General features: G+C 44.9%; 1 protein-coding gene across 1 annotated transcript in view; it reads left to right on the forward strand.

Annotated features, from left to right (window-relative positions):
- The window catches only part of DLL4 (delta like canonical Notch ligand 4), a 14,174-nt gene that overhangs the window by 3,656 nt on the left and 495 nt on the right, over nucleotides 1-10,023 (forward strand). Inside the window, exons 2-9 of the mRNA XM_025205312.1 lie at nucleotides 36-195; nucleotides 1,292-1,561; nucleotides 2,133-2,193; nucleotides 2,310-2,440; nucleotides 4,153-4,322; nucleotides 5,664-5,883; nucleotides 6,398-7,106; nucleotides 7,923-8,031. Coding sequence (XP_025061097.1) covers nucleotides 36-195; nucleotides 1,292-1,561; nucleotides 2,133-2,193; nucleotides 2,310-2,440; nucleotides 4,153-4,322; nucleotides 5,664-5,883; nucleotides 6,398-7,106; nucleotides 7,923-8,031 — 1,830 coding nt within the window. The remainder of the gene's footprint in view (nucleotides 1-35; nucleotides 196-1,291; nucleotides 1,562-2,132; nucleotides 2,194-2,309; nucleotides 2,441-4,152; nucleotides 4,323-5,663; nucleotides 5,884-6,397; nucleotides 7,107-7,922; nucleotides 8,032-10,023) is intronic.

The raw sequence follows: 10,023 nt of genomic DNA on the forward strand, positions 1-10,023 counted from the left end.
GCTATCGGCAATTAGTTTAATTAAACCGGCCGCAGAGCCTGGCGGCTTCCACGCGCTGGCTGGAGCCCGGGGCGGGGGGGCCCGCAGCCTGCCCCGACCCCGGGCTCCCGCCTCACGCCGCTGCTCTCTCCCCGCAGGGCACCTTCTCGCTCATCATCGAAGCCTGGCACGCGCCGGCCAACTACCTCCCGCAAGGTGAGCACTGAGGGCGGGCGCCAACGCTTTTGGTTTGTTTGGGGGGTTGTGGTTTTTGTTTTGTTTTCTCCTTTGGAGGGGAGGGGGGGTGCCTTTTTTAGTTAAAGGAAATAATGGACTCGCGCTGCCCGCAGCAGCCAGTCCAGCCCTGCACAGGTCCTGCTTTCATAGCGCAGAAAATGCAGGTGGGAAGGGAGTCCAGTCCAACCCGGCTCGGAACAGGACCAGCCCCCACTAGAATATCCCAGCCAGGGCTTTGTCTACCCAGGGCTTCAACACCTCCCAAGGATGGAGATGCCTCCACCTCTCTGGGCAGCCTGCCCCAGTGCTTCACTGCCCTCCTAGTGACAAAGTTCTTCCTAGTATCTAACCTCAACTTCCCCTGGCTGCAACTTTTATAGTGTGTGTGTGTCCATGCATGTGTCTGTCCCCTACCTAATCTCCCAACACAATTGCGTTTCCTCCCGTTTTATTTTTGGCGTGGGAAAGCGCGGCGCTGTTTGGTGAGAAAGCGACGAGGCTGCCAAAAAAACAAAAGAGGGCCTGACCACCTCTTCCTGTAGTTTACACCTTGTAACAAATGCCGCCCTTCTGGAAAAGGAAGAATGGCCTGGGGGCGTTTGGGGCGGGGGAGGAGGGATTTTTCCCTGCCAGAGAGGAAGAGACTCTCTCTCAGGCCCATCTCCCTTGGAAAAAGCTTCCTGCAAAACCTCTTGAGCCTGGGGTTTAATAATCATTGCTAGTGGGGACAAGAGAGGCAGGGCTGGGCTGCATTGAGCTCCCACTTTCCATCCCATAGCATGCACACAAACAGCACAGCCTTCTTATGATTTCCTCCTAATTTTATACTCGCAGACAGTCTTGGGTGTTTAGATGCAATGATATATGGTGGGGGTTGCTCCTGCTGCCATGGCTTGGCAAGGCCCAGCTGCTTGCTGCCAACAGTAGCACAGGCTGGGTGCACTGTGCAGCGGAGCAGGCTGGGAGGTGCACGCATCCCATCAGGGAGTGTGGGGAGAGGTTGTAATGTAGGAAAGGGGGTTGACCCTGCCCCCAGTCACCTGGCCTGTGCTGAGTGTGGGTACCCCTGCTGCAGGCTCCCAACCACTGCCTGAGGATGGGCTGATTAGCCAGATGGCAATCCAGCACCTGCTAGCCGTAGGCGAAGAGTGGTCACAGGATGTGCAGAGTGGGCCACAGACCCAGCTGCGCTACTCCTACCGCGTCATCTGTAGCGACAACTACTATGGCGACAGCTGTTCACGCCTCTGCAAGCGCCGCGACGACCGCTTTGGCCACTATGTGTGCGAGTCCGATGGCAGCCTGGCTTGCCTGCCTGGCTGGGCTGGCGAGTACTGCACAGAGCGTGAGTGCGCGGACACTGCTGGGGCCCTACCACTGTCACAGGGTGGGGGGTGGCACTACCCCGACCGGGTGGGTGGAATCCAGGGTGACTCCTCCATGCTTTGGAATGCTCCCCTGGGGGTGCTGGCGGCACGGCAGAGTGGTGTCAGGCTTGACCACCTTGAGCCTGCAGGGAACAGAAGGCAGGAGGGATCGAGCCCTGCAACTTCCTCCCCCATTGCCACAGTGACATGAAGCCTGCACCCCCAAATAGCAGTGGCTCATGCTCCCCTCTGCTACCATCCCAGCACATGGGCCAGCAGTGGAGGTGGATAGAGGGCGGGCAAGCTTTAGTATTACGGCTGCAGCCTCTGAGCTGGCATCTGTTGGGACGAGAGGCAAAGTAAAGAACATCCTTGTCCCTGTCAGATGTCACACTCCAATTTCCCTTCCTGTGACTAGAGTCTCTGTGATGTGCATTTGTAAAACAACATTATGCAGCATACAGTAGGCAGCCGTGGGACTTTGGTATGTATTAGTACACCTGGCAGTATGGTTTTGTCTCAACTTTTCTGGGTTTTTTCACTTTACAGCCATCTGTCTGTCTGGGTGCACTGAACAAAACGGGTACTGCAACAAGCCAGGAGAGTGCATGTGAGTAGAAATTCTCATTCAGAGCTTTAGCAATCCCCTCCTTGTAACAACAGTAACTTAACTAGTTCTGATCATTACCGGCTACATTCATCACCTTTTTCGTTTGCTTTCCTCAGATGTCGCCCAGGTTGGCAAGGCCGTTATTGTGATGAGTGCATTCCACATGTAGGCTGTCGCCATGGGACTTGCAAAACACAGTGGCAGTGCATATGTGACGAAGGCTGGGGTGGCCTTTTCTGTGATCAAGGTTAGTGCTGATGGCCATGCTTAAAGATTTGAAGTAGCAGAGTAGCACATAATAAACTAAGAAATCTGACCTGCAAAGTAGTGGTTTTCAAGCAGGATGCCTTGAGAACCTTTCAAGGGTGCCGTGCAATGTTAGCACTGTTAAATGGACAAACACAATTCACAGGATACCCCCAGAGATTTCAAATAGAAAGTTATAGCATTGAAACATTCTGACCTACCTGCCGTGCTTTGAGTTCTTTACAACCAAAGAATTGCTTTATTTTTCTGTATTAGTTTGTTTAAAAAAAAAAAAAAAAAAGAGCTGGCATTTTCTGATGGGTGCCTTGAGTTTTAAGAAGTGGTTCCTTGAGTCTAAAAAGGTTGAAAACTGCTGCCATAAGGTATACAGCATCTCTCTTCCAGTGAAGTGTTGAAAGTCAACAGGTTGTTCAAAGCATCTTCTAAATACAGTTATACTGTATTTAACACTTAACTGAAAACATAGATGCACTTTCTTGTTTGGTAGGTGCAGACTTTTTTTTTTCTTTAAAAAAAACAAACAAACCAAAAAACTGGATGAAGTGCTGAAGTTGCAGTCTTTTTGTTTGTTTGCATAAGCAAACTAAATTCAGCCTGCTAATAGTAGAAACCAAACAGTTTACTGCTGTTGGAAAAACTGTTTACTAAACACCAGCATTTGGGGCTTCCTTATTTCTACACAAGGAAGTAAACTCATGTGATGAAGCTTAAGCGTGAGAGAAATCAAATGGCAAGAATGAAATGTACAGGTTCCACTTTAAGGGACATCAGACCCCTTCCAGCTATTCAACCCATTGAATCTCTGAACTGTAGCCAACTGAACAAGTGTCCTCAAGGCCATATATATACTGCTGAAACTGAGATAACAAAGTCTTATTTTGAAATGGAATAAATGACTGTGGAGATGATTATGGTAGGCCAGGTAAATCTGAATAGACAGGAAAAAACAAAGATTCAGTTCCTTTCCTCCCCCCATACAGTTATTGACTAGCCAGCAAATCTTAATTACTTCATGGAATTTATGCTGATCTATAAAGGCTTCCTACTTGTGATTTATTTTGCTTGTGGGGGACACCCCAGAACCTGCTTAATAGATTTTAGGCAACTTACCCCATTGTCACACATAATAGAAGACCATAAACAAACATTTTTAAGATATGTTCTGGGACTTTGAGCTTTTAAAGATGACTCTCTTTTTATCCCATCCAGCACATGTCTCAGAACACACCTTTAAAAGATAAGGCCCAGGTGTGACAAATACACTCTGTACATCTACCAGGCTGCCTGGGGCCTTTCTTGAGACGCATACTGGACAGACTTAAGGGTATATTTCTCAACTTGATAAGTGCACATCTAAATCCCATTAAGGCTAAAGGGTTTATGCATACACAAAGTGGAGAATACACTACAGCACTAAGACAGTTGAGGTTTTATAAGGTCTCCCACAGTCCAGGGCTTAAAAAGTATTGCAAAAAGGAGAGACAACAGACTGGTACAATGATGTGAAAAGTCAAATAATCCGCACTGTTCCTATTGACAGCAAAATGGAAAAACCTTTTAGTTGAAACTTTTTTATTGTGGTTTTTTTTGTTTTTTGGGTTTTTTTGCTATCTGCAGTCATACTTTGAGAAATGAATGCCTTTTGCCAGCTGTCAAAGTAACTCTTGTCTGCCGTCTTGGGTATTTTTGCAGATCTGAACTACTGCACTCACCACAAACCATGCAAAAACGGAGCCACCTGCATGAACACTGGCCAGGGCAGTTACACATGTTCATGCAAACCTGGTTTCACTGGTGTTGACTGTGAACATGAAATCAGCGAGTGTGATAGCAACCCCTGTCGGAACGGCGGTAGTTGCACGGTAAGGATTAATTTTTAAATGGGAAGCCAGTCTGTAAGACAATCCCCAAGTATACCTTTAAAATAGCTTAACCAACATATTGGGGAATAAGTGCATAGGTTCATTTCAAAAGCTCACAGATATTGTACAGATTCTTACCTGAAGGTGTCAGAGGAGGGTGTTTGTTACAGGCAGAAATATACTGCCTGGATCAGAACTACTCGACTAAGTTTATGTTGCTGCAAAGGCTCTTTATGAGAGCCTTTGAGACTGAAAATTCTTAAGGGAACAGATAAGCTTCTCCAAACCAAATTGGACACATGCATGTACTACAACTTTCATAATAGTGAAAGGTGTGAGCTTGTGTTCCATTACAGGATTACAAATATCATACAAAAAAAGTTGATCTGTGAAAAACCTCTTTGATGGAACAAGTTTATGCATTTTCCAACATTCTACAGTCTAGTGTTTCAGTACATTTGCAGAACCATTCAGTGGTTAATTCTACCTCTTGATAAGGATCAGCAGATCAAGCATATCAAATGTACTCTGTTTAGGGGGACCATACATCCCAGTTTGCCCAGGACAGTCCTGGATTTTGTAGGCCAGTCCCAGCTGGCTGGAAGCTTATAATGAGCGTCCCGGACTGCACTCCATGCCCTTGTGATTCCAGCAGGGAAGACTAGCAGTGCAGTGTGCCAGGAAGTTGGGAGGGCAGGCACCACTGCTACCCATCTGCTTGGTGTACCATGCTGCTCTGCCTCTGCCTGCAGCAGCGCTGCTGACTTGAGAGAGGTGGCAGGGGGCTGTGTCCTGACTTTTTCCCATATGGTCACCCCTAACTCTGTTGCAGTTTTTGGTCAGATAGTGGCACAAGACCTGTCTGCTTACTTCCAAGGACCTGCAAAAACTATATTTGGAAAGTGCAAAGGATTTAGTTGTGGTCTACCAAGTGGGTCCTTTCAAAGCATAGCAAAATCTGTCCTCATCAAACTGGCTACCATGCTTAAAACTGTCTTATCAGAAACCTACAGCTCAGGGCTAAGAGGGCTTTGGAGCTCCTATTAGGCAACAAGTGTATGTGGTGGTGGTAGTAGTAGTGTCCATTTAGTTTTTCCTACTGGGTCTCCAAAATCAGACCTGTTCTGCTTGAGTAGCTATGCAGTTCCCCCAATATATAAATGTGGCTGCTTAATCCCTCTGAGTCCTATCTGCATATTTTCCCCTCCCAATATTCCACTTGCCACTGAGAATCATAAATTGACCTTGGTGGAGGAGCAGGGGTGGAATAACACTTGAAAGTAATTGCTAGACAATGGAATTAAACTGTGGGGTCTGATGCTATGTCTTTAATTTTTGCAGGATATGGAGAATGGTTACCATTGCATGTGCCCACCTGGATACTATGGAACTCACTGTGAGCACAGTGCTTTGACTTGTATTGATTCTCCATGTTTTAATGGGGGCACATGCTTGGAAAAGGAACAAGGAGCCAGTTACACTTGCCTCTGCCCCCTGGGCTTTACAGGATCTAATTGTGAAAAGAAAGTGGACAGGTGCACAAGTAACCCATGTGCAAATGGTAAGTCTTCTCCCTAGAAGTGCCCACATCTCTCTCTGGCTCCTTCATGCTCTTCACTACAAAAATGACAGGCCTTAATCCAATTTTTAGCCTTTTCTCTGATCTACCAGTCTTCCTTTTTCCATTATATTCTTTACCTTACCATACTAAAGTATGGTGTCAGAAGCACTCTTGTATTGTATGCAAGTGACCAGTGCATCAGAATTCCAGAGGGCTTATCAATAGAGGTAGAAAAGGGAGAAATATATAAAATAATAAATTTGACTGTAGCTATATACACTTTAAAGACTCACTCATGTGGACCACAGTGGTATCATTTCAGTAGTATCAGAATCTTTTTAGTCATGGCTCTTGTCATATTTAATGTGCAAGTATGTCCTTTCCATTGTGATAGTAAAAGCTTACCAAGAAAGAGATTTTTAGTGTCCAGAATGAACTGCACTGACTTTTTCCCCCCCACCCCTCTGACACCCACCCCCCCGCGCGCCCCCCCCCTGACCCCCCCCCCCCCCAGGTGGTCAATGCTATGACTTGGGTCAAATCCGTGTATGCCGATGCCGTGCTGGTTTTTCTGGTCAGAAGTGTGAGATAAACATCAATGAGTGTGCCCGGAGCCCATGTTCCAGTGGGGGCACTTGTCATGACCTGATCAATGATTACACTTGCACCTGCTTGCCAGGCTACACTGGCAGGAACTGTGACATCAAAACCACAGATGAATGTGCGTCTGGGCCGTGCCAGAATGGAGCCACATGCTATGGTGGACTTTATAGTGCCAACTTTATCTGTAACTGTCCTCCTGGCTTCATGGGCAGCCGTTGTGAATTCCCAGTTTATACATTACCTGTTCCAGTTCCTCCCAGACCAGTTCCTTGGATTGCTATCTCCATGGGCGTAGGGCTAGTGGCTTTGCTTGTACTGTTCTGCATGATAGCTATGGTCATCAGACAGATGCGGAGGCACCCAGAGCAGGATCGAGAGACTATGAACAACCTGTCTGACTTTCAGAAGGACAATCTTATTCCAGCTTCCCAACTCAAAAACACCAATAAAAATAAAGACCTGGAGGTGGACTGTGGGCTGGAGAAATCAAACTACAAACCTAAGAATCATACACTGGAATATAACTTGGTAAAGGATCTGACAAGCAGAGCGACACAGGAGGATAAATATTATAAAAGTGAAAAGTGTTTAGGAGAGAAATCTCCCCTTCGATTACACAGGTAAGAATGCAGTTTCCCCTGCAGCCTTCTTTATGCTCTCTGGTCTTCACAGGCATCCAAGGAGGACTGTAGAAAGATAGCTCTTCCTTCAAGGAGCTAAAGTAAGAAACAAATCAGAGTAGGTGGGGAAATCTCCAAACTGGAGCATGAATTTCACCATTTAGGATGTGCCACCCCTAACTCTGCCTAGAGAGCAGACTCTTGTGTTTCTCTTTCTGGCAGCATCCTGGACCAAAACAAAAAAGAATAAGAGGGGACATTGGCAGGTAGATTAGTTATGAAAGTAACTGGTAACTAAACATGGAGAGGCCAGAACTGATTTTAAATGTATATTTCAGATTTTACAAGGGAAACACGCAAACATCTTCCCAAGGTTGACTTATTTGGAGAGGTTGGGGGATTAAGGAAAAATAACAAGATTCAAGTTGAAAGAAAGAGGATGACTTTCTACTGGCCTTTGAATCTCTTGCATTACACATAATAAACCACATGGAGATTTTAAATACTGCATTACAACAGTGACATGTCAGGAAATGGAAATGAATTGTAAACTATTAGACTGGGCATAGGGGAAGTGGAGCTGGACAGCACTTTCACTTTTCAAATGTAACCTAACATCCACTATACAGAATACTTGAAACAGTTGTCACTTAATTCAGGGTATTGCCACTCATCTGTCCTCATTCATTTTGAGCCTACTCTTGTTTCACCCAAGGTTATTTGCAGAAGATCTTGATGATAGGCTCACACTTGAGCTCGTATCTTCCTCAGCACCCTTACATTGTTTTTTTCCCCCCCTCTCTCTGCTTCTCTTAGTGAAAAGCCGGAATGTAGGATATCAGCAATATGCTCTCCAAGGGATTCAATGTACCAGTCTGTTTTTGTGATAACAGAGGAGCGGAATGAGTGCGTCATAGCCACGGAGGTAAGTACACAGTTCCCTAAAACTCATCCTCAGTGGCCACTGAGTCAGAGTGAGGGGTCATATTTATTCTTAAGAGCTAAATCTTAAAGGGTGAAAGAATATTCTAGATACAGTTGCAGCCTATGAAGGGTGCTCAAGGTATGGATAGACTATCTGTGGTGAAAGCTTTCTGGTAAACACCAGGACAAACAGAGTCTTATATTCCTAATGCATAAGGAATTAATAACATGGTCTAGATTTTCTGAGGTGCTAAGATCAAATGTGTGATGAATGGGAGCTGAAAATGCTCAGCACCATTAAAAATGAGATTAGGAAAGAGGTGTAATAACTGGATGCACAGGAGCAGTGCTGCAAACAAGCATTTTCTCTCAGGAGGTCCTAGGACAGACAAAATTAGGAGAGTGCCTCACAACAGCAAGTGGGCATAAGATGATAATCCGTAGGCATTATCTGGTCACAGATAAAGCCATGGAGTTCCAGCAACAGATGTAGAATAGCTGAGTACACTAGCTTATAGGTTTAGTGTGCACACAGGAAATGCACAATAAGTCTGGAAGGAAAGTTCAACTCCTTGTCACACAGGATCCTGTTTTTGTTCCTGGCTCCAGTTTAAATCAACACTACTTGCTTTGGTATTGAGAAATGCCTCCTAGATCCTAACACTTTTGTTGGAAAAGCCAGGGGGTAATGCTGAGGCAGATTGTATTGGATTTGTTCAGCACCCGCTAAGTTTACAAATGTAAACAACTAATAAGGAACAGGTATTTCCTAAGGGATACAGACCTGTTAGAAAAAGGCCAAATAGGAAGTTTAGGGTAGTGTAACACCAACAAATCACTAGATATCACTTGAGCTGGGTGAGGGGTTGGTGTGTGTGTTGGTGGGTTTTTTTGTTTTGTTTTTGTTTTTTTTGGTTTGTTTGTGGATTTTTTTGGTCTTTTTTTTTTTTTTTTTTTTTTTTAATAGTTGTTTTGGTTGGGGGGGTGGGTTGGTGTTGGGATGTATATTGTATGTGGGGTTCTTCCCTCTTCCTGCCCCTCCCCACACACACACAGACACTCTTCTGCCTATGTACCCAGTTTTGTTATTGTAATCTCAGAAGGCCTGGGGAAGGAATAATTTGCTGTCACTTATCAATCATTCCTGAAGGAATTAATACATTAACTAAGGAAATAATAAAATGCCCTACACAAAGGGCATGTCTAAATGAGATGTTGACCGCACAGTAGCGTGTCACAGCACAGACAGTACTAATACACTACTGCGCAGTATTATTAGGCTACTGTGCAGTAGCATCACCTAAAAAATGTTTGCTGGCACTACTGTGTAGTAACTCCAGTTACTGCACACTTTATTTAGTACTTGCTAATACAAGTACTAAATACTTATAGCACAGTAGCATCTCTCACAGTGCAATGGAATTCCAATTATTTTCAGAGGTTGATCATAAAATTCCTGCTCAAATGGCAAACTAGAAAAATAGTGGCAATACAAAATCAACCAGCCAAATTTTAAGTGCACAACTCAGAAGGGATTTTTCAAAAGTACAACTGGCAGGTAGAAAGCTAATTCCCATCAGCAGCCGTAGCAGTTAAGTGTTTTGTTTTTGTTTTTTTTTGGGGGGGTGGGGGTTGTTTTGTTTTTTTATTTTTTTTATACCATCTGTCTTGGAAAATATCCCCCAAACCTGACTGTCTAAAGTTAGGCTCCTAAATCTATAAATATGAATTCTGATCTTTTCATAGATGCTGAGTGTCTATAGGTGCTGTTGCTGTTCATTTGTGCTTGGTGGTTCTTAGCACTCCTATTCAGGTTGCAAAATCTTTTAGAAATGGCCTGTTATGGGTTTGAGTGGCTAACTTGAGGCATCCAGGTTTAATAACTTTAGCCTAAATGATCTATTCCAATCTGGTCCTTCCTAGCAGGAAGTGAAATGGGACAGAAGCATTTGCTAGCAATTCTATGACCTATAGGGCCAGCTTGCTCCTGCTG

Source organism: Alligator sinensis, unplaced genomic scaffold, assembly GCF_000455745.1.
Source record: "Alligator sinensis unplaced genomic scaffold, ASM45574v1 scaffold108_1, whole genome shotgun sequence".
NCBI lineage: Eukaryota > Metazoa > Chordata > Crocodylia > Alligatoridae > Alligator > Alligator sinensis.